This window comes from Myodes glareolus, chromosome 1, assembly GCF_982192425.1.
Source record: "Myodes glareolus chromosome 1, mMyoGla1.1, whole genome shotgun sequence".
NCBI lineage: Eukaryota > Metazoa > Chordata > Mammalia > Rodentia > Cricetidae > Myodes > Myodes glareolus.
In genome coordinates, this window is record NC_142026.1 from 24,924,985 (window position 1) to 24,946,795 (window position 21,811).

Below are 21,811 nucleotides of genomic sequence, written 5' to 3' on the forward strand. Positions count from 1 at the left end.
CAGATCTGAATGGGAGCAATCACCAGAGTGGCTATTCAGAGGATTTTCCCCATGGGGTTTCTGGGGTGTGTGTGTGTCTGTGTGTGAATTTCAGGTAACTTCCCTGATTTGAATAAGTCGTCAAGTGAAAACTCTTTCCCGTGAGCAGTCTAAGGCTTTGGGAGAGGGGCAGCATCTTCCAGAACAGCAGTTCCGGTCAAACACGCCCAGTTCAGAGTTGTCCCCAGATTGAACTGGGAAGAGGGACACTTGCCTTTGGACTTCATCACCAGCCTTTTCCTGGTCTGACGCAGAATAGGGTTGAATTCCTAAGAAGAGGTTTCAACAGAGACCAGTCTGTCTGCGGACTTTACTTCTTATGGCCGTGACAAAGTACTGCCAAACGTCACTTAAGGAAGGGAGAGTTTATCTTGGCTTGGGTTTAAAAGTCCAGCCCATCGTGGTGGGGGAGGAAAGCAGGAGGAGTGTGAGGCAGTTGCTTACCTTGTACAATCAGAGCGAGAGAGAGAGAGAGAGAGAGAGAGAGAGAGAGAGAGAGAGAGAGAGAGAGAGGTACTCGGATCACTTTTTGCTTTTTATTTCGTCTGGGATCTCAGTCCACAGAACGGCGCTACCCACGTTTGGGTGGACATTCACACACCAATTATCATAGTGTAGAAAACACCTCTCAGAGATGCCTAGAGGCTTGTCTCTTAGGTGACTCTAGATCCTGCCAGATTGACCATCGTGGATACAGTGGTTAAATTATGGCCTCCATAGCAGAACTTCCTTCCTTCTAACCCCAGCTCCATAGCTTCCCAGCTCCAGGACCTCCACACAGAGATCAGTTCATTTGTAGCCTTAGTTTCTTATCTATAAAATGATCATAGCAATAAAATCGACCTGCAAAGACTGCTGAAGCCGGAAGTGTCGGACATTATTATTGAGGGGTCAGGTATGCAGTTCTGGGCAAATCAAATCAAATCTCATCTTAGCAGTGATGGCAACATGAGCGGCTCAACGGAAGACGTGCTTTATGCTCAGGTCCCCCAAAGTTGTATCAAGAGCCACTGCCCATCACTGGGATTTGGTGAGAAAAACGATGTGTGTTTCAGAGACCCGTTTTTAAGATACGTCTATCTGGGCCAGCGATCGCTTTGCCTCAAACTTGAAAAGTTGAGTTTAACCCCTGTGCCTTACTTACACAGAGGAAAAGAGTCCAGAGCCCCACATAGTACCCCACATGGTTCCATGGCACTTGTGTGTGTGTACATGCACACACACACATGTGCACACATGTATACACAAAATGTAATGATAAAACATCACTCTCTGTGTTCCCTTTAAAATGGAGGAGCTACGGGAAGGGTCCATTTGCCTTTCTCAGTGGGACCAGAAAGCCCTAAGGGGTTTTCTTTTCTGACAACTAGAGCAGGTTTTTTTTTTTTTTTTGCCCACAGAGGCATCTTTCTTTCCCCTGAGCCAGAAGGGAAGCTCCCCTTTCTCTTTTCAGTCCTGGGCAAGAACAACGTTCCATTGACAGCGTGAATGGAGCGTTTCTTACCCCAGACTCTTCCTGTTGCAGAGGCAGAGGCTTTTTCTCTTTTCCTTGGCTGCCACAGACTGTGATTCAAGTTCCGTACGGGCCAGCAGGGCAGCCTGGGAGTCTTGGTTCTGGCAGAGACCGGCAGAGAAGGAAGGCTGCTGGGCGCAGAGTCTCCAGGCTGGCTCGTCATTTCTCAGATGGGAAACTCTGAGGAGTGTCCCTTCTTCACCTGCTCGGGACTGATCTGACCAGCCCGTGCAACCCACTTCCTTCACTGTACATTCCATTACCCTGCTTCATTTGGCATCTGAGCTATCTGGCCCGTTACACTATACATGGGGCACAAGCCTCCTGCTTAGATGAGACACTGTGTCTCCTTTCCTGTCTGGCAGATAGCCGCTGCTCAGTACATAGGCGCTGGCTGAAGACTAGAAGCCTCTTCTGGCTTCCCTTGAAGGTCTAGGACCTGTTTTTCTGCTAAGGGGAATGACCTTCGGTGGGGTCTGTTAACCAACTGGAGTATCTTTTATGGCCCAGCAAATTAAGAAACACAAAGGTTATGACCAGGTCCCTGAAGTCTCTGAGAAAAGAGAATTCAAGGAGAAGCAACAAGGACAGGAAGAGCTTAGTGTGCAGGCCTTGCAGAGAGAGAGACACCTGCGACAGAGAGGCAGCAGCCCGCTGACCACCTGTCAGCTTTGGTGGTGAGGAGCTCACACCTTTCGGGTGTCTGGTTTTGACACACGGCACCCAGAAAGCACCCTGTCTTTCCAGGAAGTGCACGCGACTGCTGATTCTTAGTCATTTCTGCCCTCGTCCCCCCTCTCCCCGTTTCTAGCACACTGCTTTTCGAAAATAGAAGAAAGAGTAAGCCAGGAAGCGATGCTAAAAAAAAAATAATCAGACCACAACCGAAGAGAGGCACTCTCAGAAGAGGAGGGGAAAATATCACGTTGACTCTTCTTTCATGGTGCATGAAGCATGAGCGACTATTCGCCATGCAGAATCTGCGGGGGTGGGGCTGGAGGAGTTTGTGGGGCCAGGAGGGACCAGCATTAACATTTCCCTTGCGTTATGGGCCATAGAGATGGGTATTGGTTCCTTAGCCAAAAGCAGGAAAAAGTCAAGCAACGGGGAGGGAAAAATGGTCATCAGAGGGGAAACCCCACAACTCTGGCTTCCCTACCCCATAAACTCTTCTTGCTGCCAGTTGACACCTGCCTATTTGCAAAGCCAGCTTCGGTCACCGGATAATCGCCCGAGAATGAGGTGAAGGAATATCTGAAATCTAAGAGACGGAAGCTCTCCAACATCCAGCCCAAACGAGTGCGTGGGAAAAGAATTTGGAGGCCTCTTAGAGGATCTGGGCTATAAATTCTGGGGCTAGGCGAGACAGTCAGACTTGGAAGTGATAGGGTGAGGGGAGCTAACCCCATAGAGAATTTATGCTTACTTGACTTTTGTTTTTTTGAGGTTCTAAGAAAAAAAAAGTCAAAGTGGAGCCTCAAAATGAAGATATCTTTTAAAAAGCAATTATACTGTCAAGCTTTTAATCTAAAATGCCCCCCATAGACTCATATTTTTGGATGATATGTGCTCAGCAGGCAGCGTATTTATTGATAAATTTATTTTTCTGTGGTACCTAGGCACATCTGTTCCTTTTCAGTTGCTAAAACACCATGACCAAGGCAATTTACCAAGAAACGGTTTGTTTGGCCTCACGGTTCCAGAGGGGTAAGAGTCCAGGACGGCAGGGAGGCAGGGCAGCAAGTGACAGGCAAGGTGGCAGAGCGGGATGCTGAGTGCTCACACAAACCTTACTACGAGCCAGAGGCCAAGAGAGCAAACCGGAAGTGTGGTGAGTCTATAAACACCTAAAGTCCACCTCTAGAGATGGATTTCCTCCAGCAAGGCTCCCTGTGCCAAAGTTTCCACAAACTCCTAAATGGTACCACCAAATGGGGATCAAGTGTTCAGATATCCAAGCCTCTGCAGGGCGCTCTCACTTAAACCGACACACCAGGGTTGAACCTAGGACCTTGCGTGTATTTGGCAAGTGCAGGACCTGTCATCAAAGAAACAAACCAAACCCAAGATGAAACAAACAAACAAAAACCTTTGAGATAGCTGCTCAATAAATTGCCAAAGCAGGACTTGAAATTACCATCCTCCTGCCTCAGTTTCCAGAGTGGTTGGGGATGCAAGGCTTTAACACCATGCTCGTGAGGACCACAATACCATTCCGAGGTTAGAAGAGGTGATGCAGAAGCATCCATGGCATTATGTTGAAGGCTCTGGAGTCCTTCCCCAGGGTTGGGGTGGGATATGGTGGGCAGAACTTGGTCTCTAGGGGCAGGCTTCTCAGTATCTGGCCCAGTTTCCAGCCTGTTGTTCTCTTCCCTGATTTGTGCCGTGCGAACAAACCTCTACTAAACACTCCTCGTCCCATGAACCCATGCCTCCCCTGCCATGTTAGATCAGCATACCCTCATAACCATGTGCCAAAATAAATATATAAATATATATACATACACACACACATATATATATACACACATGTGTACATGTATATATATGTACAGGTATATATACATATGTGTATTTATATGTATACATATATAGTCACATTAATCAACACTAAGTAACATAAAACTTAGACCTTGAAGACCCAAGAAAGCAAAATGAGGCAACCGCACTATTCACTACCTAAGTCCAAGCTACTAAAAATGTTAACTCAGAAAATACTGTAGATAGCAAGGAGGGCCAAGGGGAGAGGTTTGTGCCTGACAGCATCTTTGTGTTTTATCAGTGGATCTCTGTGTCACTGTGGAAACAGACATTGTCAGAAGTCTGAAGCATGGTTCTCCATGGAGGGGAAGCCCTCTTTTTTCCACTCAAAAGCTGCAAGGGCTGAAACCTCCACCAGACACAGGGTAAGATTTGCTATTGCTTATCCTGTGTGGCTCTCCAAGCGCCACCTCTGGGCCCGGCCTACAGCATGGAGGGCGGGGCAGAGGAGGATGAGTTGGCAGCTGACTTCTGGCTCCCTGAGGCCTCTCCAAACAGCAGGGTTTGCTCAGGACATTTTCTCTGACTCACCCTTGGTGATAAGACAGGAAAGGGCCTTGAAGCAAGCCAGTCAGCATTCAAGATTTAGTGGTTTTCTTTTTTTTCTTTCTTTTTTTCCCCCCGCCCATTGGGGGTTTGATTTCAGAATTTGCAAGCTCCTTAATAAAACCTCTGAAGGTTTAGCTGAACTGTCCCCATCCTAGGAGCCAAAACAGCAGAGAATGCCGAACAACAAACAGAATGCGGAGCCCTGCTGCCTCTGAGAAGAGCTTTACTGTTTGGCAGTCAGTAGTTGCCTTTACTTATTCCCTCAACGAATATATTGAGCCCTTTCTAAGTGCCAGGGCCATGCTAGGTGCTGGAGAAATAATGCACCTCTGGGACCTGGGACCTGGACTCTTTCTGAATAAAGCCTACATAGTGTGTGTGTGTGTGTGTGTGTGTGTGTGTGTGTGTGTGTGTGTGTGTTTGGGTGTGTGTGTGTCTTAAAAACAAAACAAGATCTTAGCTGGCCATGATGGATATGACAGGACAGAGAGGTCTTAGTCACTTTTGGATGTGAAACCATCATGTGTGCAAAGGCCCTTTGTGGGGAGGGCGGGCACAGAAAAGTGAGACATAGAGCTGGAGAGCAATGATGGAGACTTAAGGTGGTACCCAGAGCACATGGTGCTGGGCCAGGGAGAAATTTGGTAGGTAAGGAGCCTCTTGGGAGGCTGGTGTTGGAGCTCAGTTAGTATAGTACTTGTCTTGCATGCAGAAGGCACTGGGTTCAGTTCCCAATACAGCATAAAACTGAGCATTGTGGAACAAGTTCGTAATCCCACATTGGGCAGGTGGAGGTGGAGGGACCAGAATTACGGTCATCCTAGACCACACAGTGAGTTTCAGGCCAGTTTGGGCTACAGAGAAGAAGAAGACCCCTGGCCTTTCATCTTAAAAGAAACAGGAAGTCACTGAAAGGTTCATTCACATGGGAGGGGGTGGACTTTCCGTGGGAAATGCCTGCATTACATTTCCATTTTGAAAAGATTATTCTGGCTGCAGAACTAACCTCTTTTAAGGTAAGTTCTGTTCAGCAAAACCAATAAAGGCAGTGTGGCGGTGCCAGGGGAAGTAGAAGCCGGTTCGCAGCCAGATCTGGGTTTGAGTCCTGACTGTATGACCTCAGACAAGATGGCCTTTCAAAGCCTCAGTTTCCTTGTCTATAAAATGGGATACTAATATCTCTGGTGCTCTTGAGAGGGTTAAAGGAATGACAATAAATAAATAAATAAATAAAGTCTTCCTATAAGTTATTCTCTGAAGTAGAAACTGGTGCTGATCTTATGTATTACCTAACATCCAGCCAGTTATTCTCAGATGAGACACCTTGGACTTCACATGAATTTCAGTTGGCTCTACATCCATCATTTGGAAATCATCACTCCTGCCTCTTCAATGACAAATGCACGACAAACACAGCCACTCATTTAGTTGGCCGTATAAGCTGTGGCTATCCACCCTTCCTATCATGGTCTTTGTCAGATGCAGAGATGAGCAGCCAGGAGGCAGACAAATGACAAGCGCATGGATAGAAGCCGAGGGCTGTGGGAAGGGGTGTGTGGGGGGGGGGGAGGCGTGGGAGATTTACTGGTAATGAGTAAGCGACTATGGTGGCGTCCTCTCGTTAGAGTGGGGTTAGCATTTTTATTCTGTTATAGCCCTGTGTTCTGCATGTACTTATGTCTGTGTCAGCCCGGGGTCCTGCCAGAATACAATTCAGTGGCTCTTAAGTCTAAGTGTGGTCAGAATACACAAGAGCCTACTCAGAGTCTTCTACTGGCCAATGACGAGATGATGCCAGCAACGACAATGTGTAATGGGTCACATATATCCATCTAGATTCTTGCCTTATACTTAAGAACAGTCATCACTGCAAGTAGGTGAAATGAGGCCAACAGAGGACCTTGGATACCTGAGAGTAAAGGCAAGGAGTCAAACATTTATCTTGCCTCTCTGATATGTAATTAGTAGATATGGGGAAGATTTTTCTTATTGTTTGATGAACTGAGGCAACACCTCCCACCAGGCCGTTTTAGCTGGCCTGGAACTTGCTGTGAAGACTGGGCTGGCCTTGACTTTACAGAGACCCAGCTGCTTCAGCCTCCTGAGCGCTAGAATTAAAGGGACGTGTCCCAGGGCCTGACTTTGGTTTTTGACCATTTTAACAGAAATATTTCAGCTAAAAAAAATGAAGACATGGGAAGGACAGAGTCAGAATATCACTCTTTTGTAATTGTCAGTGGTTGTAGACATTAGCTCTCAGGGACTGCTAATGTCATGGGAAGATGCCCCTGTTATGTGCCTCCTAATGGGAAAAGATAGCCCTGTTATGTACCTCCTAATGGGAAAACAGTGCTCTCGCCTACACTGAACCAGGTACAAATACACAGATCTAACCTCCTATTTGTACAAAAGAGAGACTGGGGGTATGTTAATGACACAGTGAGAGGCTACAGGAAAGAGAGAATAGGATTTGTTAAACGACACAGACCGTGAGAGACTAGAGAAAAGAGAGAGAGTGAGCAGAGAGAGACTCTATGACGTATGCTACCTGTTTACCTCTCTAGAGGTGGTGGCATCCAGGAGAATGGAGCTGATAAGTGAGGCCGACTGAAGTCTCACGCATTAGCCGGCTTTATTCAGAGCACCAGACAGTTTATACTCTGTGGGTTAAGAAGAGTCACACGAGAAAAGTGTCCAATCACATGGGCAAGCAGCACGTGGCAGACAAGCCTCCGGTGGTGAAAACGTGAACATGAAAACACTAGCCGGCTGTACTGAGTAAGTAACAAAACCCAGAAGTAAATTCACTCCTGTAAGCTACACCCGGGAGGAGCACAAAACACATTCCAAGAACCATCTTGTGGTTTGAAAGAAACACAAGTCCCCGGACTCTTGGCTTCTTGAAGTTTTCCCACAAGCTCTCTGAAATCTCCTCATAGGATTCCATTCTTGGACCCTGCTCTGATACCCACCTAACTACAATTGTACATTTAGCAGCCAGGGAAAGTATGAAGCTCTGTAAGTGGATGCATTTTAAGATAAATGATTCAATAGCTACAGTTTAAATTAGGAGAGTGGACAAGGTGTCAATAAAGCAAGATGAGGCATGAGTCGATAGTTGTTGAGGGTGAACAGGACTTCTGGATTGTCTAATATTTTTCATAAAAGAAACAGTTCAGAAACCTATTAGTCAACCTCTCTGCCCCCTTCTTTTAATACTAAAGGCATTTACTGTTATTAATAACGTGACGCTAACCTGCTAGCTCCCTGGGCTGACTCAGCATTTCAAGCTTTATAAATTTGAATTCTCCTCTTATGAAAACCAGACCATCTGTGGTGGGGGCAGGGATGGCATTCTGTAACTCAGCTCTCTGACTCTTCCCGTACTCCTTTAAGAAATGAGGGCAGAGATGGTGGTTCTTAACCTTCTTGATTCTGTGACCCTTTAATACAATTCTTCATATTGTGGTGACACCCCAACCATAAATTATTTTCGTTGCTACTTCATAATTGTAATTTTTGCTACTGTTATGAATAGCAATGTGAATATGTGTTTCGATGGTGTTAGGTGACCCCTTTGATAGGGTCATTCGAACCCCCACAGAGGTGGCGAGCCTTGGGTTGAGAATCAATCACTCACTGCCTTAGGAGCTGGCAGTGATTTTGATTTCCTGCAGAGACCAAGAGGTAGGTGTAGGTGTCGCAGTTGGACAGGGGTGGAACTCCAGCTTCGGTAGGTGATTACCCAAGTAAATATAGCCTAGCGTCCCATACTCCCAGTTGGTGGCATGGAAATACCAATCATGCTTAGCTCAAAGCTCAACCATGAAGATCGTCCGTTACGTGCTATGCATTCATTCCACAAACAAGGAGCTCCGAGCCATCAGTTCTGAAAGGCATATTGGGTGGAGCAGCCAAGAAAATACAAGGGGTAGACCATTTGGAGCCTGAAAGGAGAGTCCAGAGCAGGTGGGAAGCAGTAAACATAGTAGCTTGACAGAGAGCAGTTCCCAGAGAGCCGAGCTGCAACCTTAGGGACAGATCTGGGTCAGTCTGGCTAGAGAGCGGTTGAATCTCATATGACCAATGTGACTTAGCTTGCTAGGGGTCATCTGGCCTTGCCCAAGTAGGAGCTGCTCCCACTCCACTCAACCTCCCTGGACGTCTGGCAATATGTAAGGAAGGATTTTTGGTTGCCGTACCTTGGAAAGAGAGGGATTTGGTCACGGCATTTAGTGGGTAGAGGCCAGGCAAGCTTCCCTCAAAACTATGCCTTATCTAGGACAGCCCCGACGCCAAAATTAAACTCTTCCAAAATGTCAGGAGCGATGATATTGATAAGCTTTGCTTGCTACACAGAAAACAGTAAGGTGAGAAATGAAAAAGAAGCTGCGCTTGCTGCGTGAAGAGCGCAAACCAAAGTCTAGAGTGGCTGAGTAAATGGGAATGAAGTGGAAGGAGGCTAGACTCTTGCTAGTGAGGAATTTGGGGTTGCCCCTAAAGCAGCGAGAAGCTTCCGGAAACGTTTCTGCCGGGAGGGTGCGAAGCGCTTAGCACGCACGTCCAGGCGCCCAGTGGATAAGGTCTGTTATTTATTGTCACCAATGTGTCTTCCCTACCCCGCCCAGCTCCGACCCCTGCCGCAGCGTGGCGGCAGTGACTCCTCCCGGCCAGCAGAGGGCGCCGGCCCGCACTTGGCCGCTGGCCGCCCGAGGCGGGCCTCCTCTTGCCGCTCCTCCCCCCTCCCTTGTCTTTTCCCCCTTAGGAGAAGTCGGGAAGGTGGCGGCGGACGGTGGTGGCGGCGGTGGCGGTGGCGGTGGCAGTTGTCCCGGCCGGCCGGTTGGTGTGACCGGTCGGCGCGCGCTGCGCAGCGTCCACGCTTCGTCCAGCCGGGCGGAACCGAGCGGAGGCCGAGGCCGGAGCCCGCGCGGGCGGAGGAGGGCGGAGGCGGCGGCGGCGGCGACCAGGGCGGCCCGTGGGAGGGAGCGCGGGGCCCCGGCATTGCCGCCGGCTCCTGGCCCTGCCGGCCTCGTCGGTCGGAGCCGCGGCCATGGCGGCCAGCGCGAAGCGGAAGCAGGAGGAGAAGCACCTGAAGATGCTGCGGGACATGACGGGGCTGCCGCACAACCGCAAGTGCTTCGACTGTGATCAGCGCGGCCCCACCTACGTGAACATGACGGTCGGCTCGTTCGTGTGCACCTCCTGCTCGGGCAGCTTGTGAGTGCGGTCGGGGGCCCGGGGGGTACTGAACCGGGGCGGCGGGGCCGGTTAGGATACGGCCGGCCTGGGCCTCGGGGTTCAGGATGCTCTTTTCGCTTTGGCCGGGCCGTGGGGTGACCGGCGTGGGTGGGGCGTGGGTGGGGTCGGGGTCAGCGAGCGACCGGCCTGGCTGAGCATCCCGGCTTCCCGCCGCTCAGCGGGCGTCGCCCGGCCTCGGGGGGCGCAGGCCCGGAGAAGCCCCTGGAGGGCCTTTGTGCGTCCTGCAGCTTTGCGGTTTGGAACCCGGCATCTGCCCGGCGCCGCGGAGCCGGTGGGAAGGGAGAGAGTAAGGACGCCGAGACTAGGGATCTTTCTCTGGTCCACGGCACCTAGGTAACTGGGACGTGTAGAGGGGGGGTTGTGGTGGGGTGGAGGGGGCGAGGAGCCGCATTTAAACGTCTCGGTGGCTGAGATGTGACTCCCAGGGGAAAAGTTCTCCTGAGAGGACTAACTGCCTGAGGGGGTAGGCAGCAAAAGCACGAGGGTTGTGACTGCATGGCTCCAAGTGTCCCAAGTTGGGGAAAGTTTTACTGGGAGTGGGGTATCAGGAGTTGTGTGGTTCAAAATAAGGATGGAGGTTGATGAGTTTTCTGGATCAGTAGCCAAGTGTCCTGACTGTATGGAGAAATGGGGACAGGGGAGACAATATTGAGAAAGAAGGAGCTGGAGATGGCCGCCTGAAATTACTCAGGTAGCTTATGTCTGGGCTTCTCTGTTTAAGCTGTGTTTTGCTGGGAACTTTTGTTCCTGTGAAATTTCATTTGGAAAGATTGCAGGTGATTGTGAATTCAATATAAGTTACTAATGAGCTTGTAGTTAATATTCCTTGGGTCTTTAAACAAAAATCTTACCGTGTGTGTGTGTGTGTGTGTCTGTCTGTCTGTCTGTCTGTGGCCATGGGTGTCTGTCTGTCTGTCTGTCTGTGGCCATGGGTGCATGATTTGTATATTTGGGTTCACTTTGACCGGCTGAGCCTTTTTCCTCCTCACAGTTTTGTTAGGAGATTAATAACAAAGTACATAACACGTGGGAAAACGAATTTCTAAAAAACTTCCAGTTGCAAGTGTTGGATGTGGCCAAAAGGCCAGTACTGGCTCTTCTTTCCCCAGTTTTAAATTTGGACAAGGAGGTGTCCTTGGTTCTCCGGGAGCTTCTCAGTATTTTGGGTGGTATCTATTAGGTTTTCCAGGAAGCTTAGGGTGTGGTGATAAATGCTTCAATGGCCGTGGTGGTCCCTTGGCATTTACATTCTAATGGGGAAAATGAAAAAGCAGTAGGAAAAGTGACAGGGAGCCCTGAGGTTTTGGCACTTGCCTTTAATGCCTTTAATCCCAGCTCTGGGAGGCAGAGACAGGAGGATTTCTGTGAGTTTGAGGGCAGCCTGATCTACAGAGCAAGTTCAGGACAGGCTCTAAAGCTACAAAGGAACGTGGTCCTGAAAAAACAAAACAAAATAAAACAAACAAAAAGAAAAGAAAAAGGACAGGGTTCTGTGGTGAACCTGGGAGTAGTGTAGTAAGGGAGTCCAAAAGGTTTCTTTCAGGTTTGTAGGTAGGGAAACAACTCAAATTTGCCACAACTGCATGGCAAATAGAAGATAGTATGTGTGGCTCATGATTTTTATTTATAAATGAAATAAAATTAGTACATTACAGTCACTTAAGCTAGGCAACTTCAGTTCCAAAATTAAGTTAATAATCTAATTTCTAAGTGTACTTTTTTTTGTCGTTTATTTTTCAAGACAGGGTTTCTCTGTAGCTTTGGAGCCTGTCCTGGAACTTCTTGTAGACCAGGCTGGCCTCGATTGGCCTCGATCTCACAGAATGTTGGGATTAAAGTCATGCACTCTAAGTGTATTTTGATGTGTGTTTAAGAAGTATGTCCTATTTCTGCCAAACATGAGGTTCTTTGATGCATTTGAGCCTTTGGGTTGGAATACATATTTACGTTTGTATGATTTATTTACAGTTTTTTTGTTTTTTGGATAGAATTCCTGTTTGTACCCTGGTTGCCTTGGAACTTGCTCTGTAGACCAGGCTGACCTTGAACTCACAGGGATCCACCTGCCTCTGTCTCAGTGCTGGAATTAAAGGTGTGAGCCACCACCATCCAGCTGTATGTATGTTATTGTTCTAAATTTCAAGTCTTTAGAGCTCTTTATAAGCACAAAGTGATTCCTTGCAGCAAGTGTGTAATGTGAAGAAAATAGAAACTTGAGACATATGGGATCTATCAGTGAAATTTTTTTTTTGTCCTTACAGGGTTTCTCTGTAGCCCTGGCTGTCCTGGAATTGCTCTGTAGACCTGGATTGCCTTAAACTCACAGGGATCTGCCTGCCTCTGCCTCCTAAATGCTTGAATTAAAGGTGTTTGTCACCACCGCCAGTTTTATTGGTATAATTTTTAAAGTTATCCTTGTTTTTATTGTTTGCACGCACATACATTTATTTTTTGTGCACATGTGCGTGCATGCATTTGTATGCACTATAGCACTTGTGTGGCTTGGGTGCCTGTACAAGGATGTCTTGAGGGACTCGGCTCTCTGCTTTCCCCATGTGGATCCTGGAGATTGAACTAGGTTGTTTGGCTTTGTGGCAGGTGCCACTGAGCTCTCTCTGGACTCCCAGTATAATTTTTTATTTTAAGGAATATTTTTTCCCTTTATGTTTGTGCTATCCTTGGAATTTGAAGGTTGGCTTGGAGACTTTACAGAGGAGTTGATGTCTGAGGAAAGATCTTCAAAGCTCTTCAGGTAGCAACAGCTTCATGTAGTAGAAGAATGGCGTACTTAGGAGCTAGGTGACAGTGCTTTTCATTTTGCCTCTAAAAAGCTGCATTATTAATATTGAAAATATCCTCTTAGCAGTTTCTCATATATGAAGAATAAGTTTCTATTTCAAATTTGTTTTCCATACTGAAGAGAACCTCATACAATGTCTGGAATACGATAGATGCCCAGTAGGTATCTTTCCCAGGGATTGGGAACAGAAAGTTTGACACTGGTATGAGAAGCACTTTCATCAGAGTCTGTCGGTCCCAAGTTTTGGGCTGTAACCTGAAACCTGACTCAAAAATATGAAGGCAATTTGCTGATGGGTTTAAATGATATTTCATTCCTCTCATCTGAAAAGATGGTTGCCCCCAGCTCCTGGAGCCACAAACTGCACTTGAGCCTAGTTGGACTGCCAGTCACTGGCTGCCCTGAGCCAGTGCCCTCTGCATGCTCCATCCTCAGATTCTTGCCAAGAAAAAGTGATGCTGCACTTGTGGCCATGGAATGTTTGCTGTAGCATTTGGAGAAACTAACTCCTGAGGATATTTGTCTTTGAAAAGCCATAATGCTGGAGAAACAACTCAGGAAGAATGGAATAATAATTATGTATTTCTTATGTAGATGATATAGTATATAATGTACATGTTGGCTTGGATTCATCCCCTTGGCTTCAGATTTTAAATTTGTGATGACAACATATTGTGTGTGCTCATGGTTGTTAAGTGTACTGTATAAGTTATTGAATACATTGTATTTGAGAATAGGGCTGACTTTACATGATGAGAAGAAAATGCATTACTTTATTGTGGTGATAGGAAGGGCATTTGAATTGTTCAAAACACAGGGGATGATGTGTATTTTAAAAGTTTGAAGGTGCTGGGTGGTGGTGGTCCAGACCTTCAATCCTAGCACTTGGGAGGCAGAGGCAGGCCGATCACTGTAAATTCAAGGACAGCCAGGGCACACAGAAACCCTGCCTTGAAAAACAAAGTAGGAAGGTAATTCGTTTAAGACTTCTCAGTGAAGTATTAATCCTTTTGATTAATTTCATAAATAGTTTGAAGAAATAGAGGTTGTAATTATACCCTTCCGTGAAGGTTGCTTAACAGCCTGGAGCATGCACTAAGGAATGTGATGAAGACAGGTTTCCAGGAGAGCGGGATGAACTCAGCAGGAATCTGATGCTGTTATCTTCAAGAGGAGAGGATGGAAACACTGGATTGTCACTGTGAAGATAATGTAGGCTTGTTGCAGTGAAGGAGTGATGAGTTTCTTCTGGGGAAATACCGTACACCTGTGGAAGAAAAGGAAGCGTTCTTAGAATTGTCATGTCTAGAGCTTCTTGTCTTTAATTCACTTTTTGTTGAATTCTGAAAGCCCTTTGGTGGATTAGAATGAAAATTAGTGGGGCTAATAATGTAGGAATATGTGAAATCTTTTTTTTTTTTCATTTTTCTTTCCAAGCTTTTAATTTTGTTAGTTCTGTCTTTAAACACATGTTCAATAGTGTTTTCTTTTTTCTTTTTTTTTTTTTTGTTGTTTTTGCTGTTGTTTTTGTTTTTCGAGACGGTTGCTCTGTAGCTTTGGAGCCTGTCCTGGAAGTAGCTCTTGTTGACCAGGCTGGCCTCGAACTCACAGAGATCTGCCTGTCTCTGCCTCCCAAGTGCGGGGATTAAAGGCATGTACCACCACCACCTGGCTCAGTACTGGTTTCTTAAAGGTTGCTACTCAACTTGTACAGTCAAGAATCTTAAAATTCTTGAATTTTGTAAAAGGTCTTAAATTTTATAGGACTATTTTTCCTACCAGCTGAAGAAAATAATCTATAAGTATATGCTAGTTAAGCTTAAATTTGAAGAGTAATTTGAATTTGTATTATTTTACAGAATTTATTCTCTCTTTTAAATAGAATTTACTCTTATTTAAAGAACACTACACACAAGTTTGAAAAGTAAGGACTGTGAACAATAGTCTTATCAGAGCAACAAGAGCTCTTAACCAGCCCTGACCCTAATTTCTGATGACCATAAAAGATATTTTAAACCCTTTCGGCTCCTTCCATATTTATTGGTTTTAGCTAACATAATATTCCTATTCTCTTTTCCCCCAGTTTTGACTCTTCCTAACTCCCCCCCCCCCCCCCCCCCCACACACACACACAAGGTTTCTTTGTAGCTTCTTTCTCTGTAACTTTGGAGCCTGTCCTGGAACTAGCTAGCTCTGTAGACCAGGCTGGTGTCAAAGGCATGTACCACTGCCGCCTGGCTTCTTCCCAATTTTTTACTGTAGGAGAAAGGTAGGATTTGGCCTTCCTGTTCTCACCATCCTTGCCTATACAGCTAATCCTCTCCTCACATTTGTAATTGTCTAGTTTTCTTCCTTTGGAATTGTTTTGCTTTAGTGGATGGATAATGACTCAGCTTTTAGATATTATCTGTGACTGAGCTATAAAGCTTCTTTCAATGTGATAAGACACATTAGTTTGCTTCTGAATGGGTGAGTGCTCCTGTTTGGAGGCAATAGGACATTGGGATGCCTGCTCTCTCGCTCTCACCTCATTTTTCTGAACCCAGAGCCAGGCTTGCATTTACCAATCCCCAGACAGCCACTTACCACCTCCATCCCTCAGCCCTGGGGCTCCAGGCCTCTGTTAGCACCCCAGCTTCTGAAGTGACTGGAGGGTGGAGATTAAAGTGGGTGCTGTGCCGGCAAGTGTTCTTACTGAGTCATCTTTCCCCGGCCTGTATCAATTACATTACCGTTTTTTGATAAACATTTCTGGGTAAGGTTTGTAATCTGCTTTGGCAGTGCTGCTTTGTAGGCCTCTGTACAGCTACTGTCTAGGGATGTTTCATTCTGTGTGTTCTCTATAGCTCTGAACTATTTTCTGGGCCCTCTAGTATTTCCCTGATTAAGGATGAATGGGGAATTATTGTTACAAATGAGGTGGCTGAAAAATCTCTTCTTTTCTTCAGCGTAGGGGTCTCAGGTGGTACCTCCCCCCGCACTTTTTAGTTTGAGACAGGATTTCTTTGTATAGCCTTGGCTGTCCTAGAACTCTCTCTGGCCTCAAACTCACAGAGATCTGCCTACCTCTGCCTTCTGAGTGGTGGGGTTAAAGGCGTGTGCCACCACCATCTGGCTCGGTGATAACCATTCTTATTACTGATTCTTTATGTCATGTTTTCTTCCCTTTTCGGAACAAACATTTATTTATTATTTATTTTGGTTTTTCGAGGCAGAATTTCTTTGGATGTTCTGCAGCTTGCATTGGTGACTAGGCTGGCCTTGAACTCAACAAAGTCCACCTTCCTCTGCCTTCTGAGTGCTGGGATTAAAGGTGTGCGACACCACTATCTAGGTATTTTTGTTCTTAATCTCTGCTGTTCTGAACTGTGTTTTGAAGTGTTGACTATTGATGTAGGTCTTTTGTTCATTTGTGGTAGGCCTTTTCTTCTTTCCTTTTCAAAAGCAAAAATAATGAGGCTCAGTGGGTAGAGAGAGGCACTTGTTAGGAGGACTGATAGCCTACCTGAGGCCCACATGGTAAGGGAGAACTGAGAAGTAGTTGTCTTCTGCTACCACGTGAGAAATACATATATACAAATCTGAGACCTCTGGTCAGTGTCCATTCACCGTTACTTACAGTAAAGTTAATTACACTGTTAAATCATTCTAACATAAAGTTACTCTTCTGAATACTAACCCAGATACTGAAAAGATGAAGCCTACATATAAAGAATGAGTTGGTAAAGAAAAAAAGCAAGCAGTTCAATGATTTGTTTGTTTTTCAGATCAATTACTTATATTGTAAAATGTTTAGCCATTTACGTCAGCATGGTAGCAGGCTCTACTTGCTAACCTTCCATCCATGTGCTTGAATTTCCATAAGCACTCTTAGATAGTTACTAAGTCATAGCCTTTTAAAACACAAATTTCAGCTTTGTATAAAGAAATGTTTTACCTACAATTCCTATTAAAGCTCACTTAGCTAAATACAACAGCCTAAATGAGGATATATCTACCTTTTTTTGTCTGATGGCAGTTTGGTAGTGATAACATTTTGCAAATAAGTTATTGCATTTATGTGATGATAGAAAAATGAATTCTGGTGAGACTGCTTTTAAACTATCTCGCCCAACTTATAAGAATCATTTAATATCAAGTGTTATGGCTTTAGAAAAATTAAGCTTAACATAAATGAATTTGATACAGAGGAAATCAGGGTCCCTTTATGGCACTCTTAATCTCATAAAAGAATTTAAAAATGGGCTCACATGGAAGCTCAAAGAAAATTTGATTAGAGTTTAAAAGAAAAACTCCAGGCAGGCAAGCTGTGAAGGAGGAGAGAAAATCACGCCCTTTAACTGGCATGGAGGCCAGACATGTGGTAGAAAAGCAGTCATGGTGGGGAGGAGGACTCAGGAGTGAGGAGGCCTAGAGTATTGGGGCATACCTGGTCTTAGGGGAAGCTTGGTTATGAAAGAGAAAGAATAGGGGAGAAGTCTCACTGTTTCTCAATGATTCAGAAAAGTGGGTGGACTTAGGAAGCCGCATGGCTAGTGGCTATAGCCTGGTAAGATGCTGCAGTAGGGATGGGATTCTAGGGAGGAAAAGTACAGTCTCCAATTAAAGTACTAATTCCACCTATCTCTTTAGCCTGGCTTAAGGTGAGCCTGCTAGGAATGGTTCTTTGATCTGGGGGATTGACCTGGCTCAAGTGGAATGTTAGGTCTTCACATAGGCAAGAAATTTTATTCCCTGGGCCAGAGGAATTTCTCTTAATGGGCCTTTCTTTATGACAGTTTCTTAGGTATCTCAGAATGATGGATTCTCATGGATGTGGACTCTGAACCATGGTCTTTGTTTTGGTGAAGTACCATTTATTAAAAGATTATTTTAAATTTTAATTGGGTGAGTGTGGGGTATGTGTGTGTGTACACATGGGAGTGGGGTCCTATTGGAGGCCGGAGATAGCAGATCCCCTTGGAGGTGGAGTGTTGTAACTGTTTGACATGGGTGCTGGGAATTGAACTTGGTCCTCAACAAGAACAGTATGTTCTCTTAACACTTGAGACTTAACTGCTGAGCCATGTCTTCGGCCCCGTTTATTTGTTTAGTTTTTTTTAGGCATAGTCTCATATATAACCCAGCTGGTTTGGAACTTGCTGTGTAGACCACATTGATTTCTAGCTCACGAAGATTCATCTGTCTTTCTCTCTTTAGTACTGGGGTTAAAGGCTTGTGCCACTATAGGCTGGTGAATATTTTTAAAATATTTCCTTACATAAGTATTTTATATTTCTAGACAAACAAAAACTACCAGAATGGTCCTTCTGTAGAACAGTTAAAAATTAAGTTTTAATTGAGTAATGACTGGGAGATTTCCCCAGCATCTAGTGAATGCTGCTCCGCAGTATGGGGACTACATCATTTCATCAGATAATTTGATTTTGCTAAAAGAGGCATCTCCTGAAAGCTTTCATTTAGTTTACCCTTAACTGATGTTTTTGATGCAAAACAAAAACAAAGAAAAAAATCTGAACAGCTGTCAGTACTTACAGGTTCAATATCCTACACTTGATAGGTATAGTTACTATTTCATGACCCAGATTAGTCTCTCTCTCTCTCTCTTTCACACACAAACCAGAAAACAGTGGCAGTAGTTATTGAGCTACTTCTTCTGGACAAGTTAGTCTTGTTAGAATTTGTATTTGTTTCGGTCATCCATCGGAATACTCCCATTTCATTCACTCTTGACTGTGGAGACTTTTGCTGAAGGGTCTTGGTTTGTCAGCAGCTTTGCTATTGAATTAAGAAAAGGAAATAAATAAGGAAGGACATGGCTCCTAGGTGTGGTGGAGGAGATGGTTTACTGTAGATGTGAGGGAGAGCACAACCAGAGGCAGAGACATCTGGGAGAGTCCAGAATGTTCATATTGTATTGTCCAGGCTGGTCTTGAACATCTGCCCTCAGGTGACCTTCCTGCCTTAGTTTCCTTAGAGGCTGTAACTTTAGGCCCTGGTTTGGCATGTTTGCTATTCAAGAACAACATTGTTTGTACGGTCTCTGCCGTGTTTTTCATTCCTTGTTTCTTGTGGGCTAATCTTTTTATTCTGCTGTCCTTCCAGTGGGGCAGTGCAGATCTTATGCTGTTAGTTTTGTTCCTCACGGTTCCACTGTGCATCGGTTCATTACTTGAATATTGGTTTCTAGATGACTGCCCTGAGTAGTATAAGAATCTTGGGATTGTGGATTTCTAAGAAAACAAACAAACAAACGAACAAAATAACTATTGTGTCATTTATTTACAGAGAGAGGGAAGGGGAAGGGAGAGGCAAGCTGACTTTGCACTCTGGATAAATGAACAATCTTGTACATAGGTGTCCAAGAGCCAACAGTTAAAAGAATCTTAACTTACTAAAAGCATCTTCTGTTTTAGATTTTAAATGTGTAATTTTTATAATATGAAATATGAGATTTTTTTAGTAAATAACTAGGCTTAGGATATACCTAATGTTAATTTAACTTTATTACTTTCTGACAGTAGTATTAACAACCATATACATTTCCATAGCTTATTAAAGTATTTTAAGCAGCTTCTCTCTCAGCAGGGGAAAAACAATTAATAAATCATCCAAATGAGCTTTCTTACTCATCTAGCACAGATTGGCATTTGAATTGAACAAATGACTATTTGCAAGATTGAGGCATAGTTAGGACCATACTGGCAGACATATTCAGTGAGTCACACCATCTGGTTACAGTCATACCTGGGTGGTGGTCATTAAAACAACTCCTGGGGATCTGTATGTGACTTAATTATACTGCAGAAACATATTGGGTTGTACTGGCAGGTTACTTTGGAACTTAAGGCCAATTAACTGGCATACATGCTTTCAAAACATCAATGTTGCACTTACTAAATGAGTCTAAAAATGTTGGCCCAAATTTGGAGACTTAAAAATGTGTGTTTTTAGAGTTCAGGGTGGGCATTGCTATTAATACTAGCTCTGAAAAAATGATATTTTTTTGCCCAATACTTTCATCAAATATATGAGTCATGTCACAATGAGCTGTTTTGTACTGACTGTATTCATCTGATGACGAGCATGAGGAGAAGTGGCATCAGCTGCCAGGAGTACATGTTAAGAATATGTCGGTTTTGATCCATTTCTCCTCCCTCCCTCCTTTCTCCCTCCCTCCCTCCTTCCTTCTTCCCTCCTTCCCCCCTCCCTCCCTCCTTCCTTCTTCCCTCCTTCCTTCCCTCCCTCCCTCCTTCTCTTTCTTTCCTTCCTTCCTTCCTTCCTTCCCTCCCTTCTTCTTCTTCTTCTTCTTCTTCTTCTTCTTCTTCTTCTTTTTTTTTTTTTTTTAAGCTTTTTGGGGCAGGCTTTCTCTGTGTAGGAACCCACTCTATATAGACCAGGCTGGCCTCGAACTCAAAGAGATCCACCTGCCTCTGCCTCCCAAGTGCTGGGATCAAAGGCGTGCGCTACCACTGCCCAGACCAGGATTCTGTTTTTAAGAGATTTGGTAGGTAGAAAAGACAGGCTGCTAGCTGGGCATGGTGGTGCACACCTGTCATCCCAGCACTTGGGAAATGGAGGCAAAAGGATCCGGGAGTTAAAGCCAGCAGGCTACATACAGACTGAGGTGTAGGCCGTGTTGGGCATTGTTGGAAAACATTGCCCACAACATTGTAACTTCTTCAGACATAGAGCTGTGAACCACCCCACCCCCAACACACTGTTATTTTGTTTGTTTGTTTTTTATTGTAACTGCCGACTACCACACTCTAAACTAGTAGGCTTTTTTGCTTCCCCTGGCTAAGGTCCTTGGTTCTTTCCGAGAATAGCATGATGGAACCAGGCTTTCTGATTGCTCACTTTATGTATAGTTAAGCCAGACTTGCCTGCAGTAGCTGGCCCCTTTCTGTTTTTTATTTTACCGTATCACATAAGTAGACAAGTTTGGGGACAAAAGTAGATTTATATCTCACTTGTGATCTTTACTACAAGGTCAAGTAGCAAGTGTATGTATGTTTTATCTTATTGAGAAGTAACAGGCTTGTCCTGATGTTTTCTTTCCACTGTTTTTGGAAACTACAAATTCCATACTTAGTAGTCACTGTTGAGACTCTTGTTCATACTAAACATTCTGTGATTGATCCGTATTTTTACTTTGATACTATTTAGCTGTTGGAAATACAAAATGCTTTCTCAAGTATTGTTAGTGCTAAAACATTTAAATGTGTCCCCCTTTACTCTTACAGATTGACCTTGTGTATTTAGATTTGCCTGTCTGTTGGGGCCTGTATTTATTCCTTTGCATCTCACAAACTTTGTATAGTTTCTTTTCCTTCCTTCCTTCCTTCCTTCCTTCCTTCCTTCCTTCCTTCCTTCCTTCCTTCCTCCCTTTCTCTCTCCCTCCCTCCCTTCCTCCGTCTGTCTGTCTGTCCGTCCCTTCCTTTCTTTGTATTTTTTTCTTTTATTCCCAGTCAGAGTTTCTCTGTGTAGCCCTTGCTGTCCTGGAACTAGCTCTTATAGACCAGGTTGGCCTCGAACTCACAGAGATCTGCCTGCCTCTGGCCCCCAAGTCCTGGGATTAAAGGTGTGCGACATCAATACTCAGCCTATAGTTTTGCTTTTTAAAGTATGTATGATGTAAGTTTCTTTACTAAAAAGTCTCCTGGTAAAATTTTTTTTTTTTAAAGTCTGAAATTACTGCCATTTTTTTTTTCTTTGCTTTTCTGGATCACAGCATTTATTTCATTTCCACATGAAGAAAATATTCTCATTCCCTATGGAAAGTGGCTATAATTTAATTTAAAATCTTTGACTGTTTCTAACTGTAGATTTTATTTTTTACAGTTCCATTAAACTAATTTATCTTTTCAGATGTATCTTCATTCCTTCAGCTCTGTAGCTGTAGAACTGATTTTAGATGTCTGTTAGTTATAGTTTTCCTTTGTCTTTATGTTACCTTCTGGCTTAGTTATCCTTTTTGGCTTTCTATCTTCTAGCTCAGTAATTTTATGCTCAGATATGTTTATTTTTTATTTTTTTTTTGAAGCGGGGGTCTCATTATGTAGTCTAGGCTGTCTTGGAACTTGCTTTGTAGACCAGGCTGGTCTCAA

At 44.6% G+C, this 21,811-nt stretch overlaps 1 protein-coding gene across 11 annotated transcripts in view; it reads left to right on the forward strand.

The window, feature by feature from the left end:
- Nucleotides 1–9,431: 9,431 nt before the first annotated feature.
- Agfg1 (ArfGAP with FG repeats 1) overlaps nt 9,432–21,811 on the forward strand; it is a 48,645-nt gene continuing 36,265 nt past the window's right edge. For 3 of the 11 annotated variants that reach the window (XM_085697576.2, XM_085697587.2, XM_085697598.2), the window contains exon 1: nt 9,440–9,859. In XM_085697576.2, the coding sequence (XP_085553702.1) occupies nt 9,693–9,859 (167 nt within the window). In that variant the 5' untranslated portion in view covers nt 9,440–9,692. Of the gene's footprint in view, nt 9,860–17,495; nt 17,546–21,811 lie in introns of those variants that run through there. The other 8 variants (XM_085697573.2, XM_085697603.2, XM_085697569.2 and 5 more) reach the window with 6 other exon arrangements.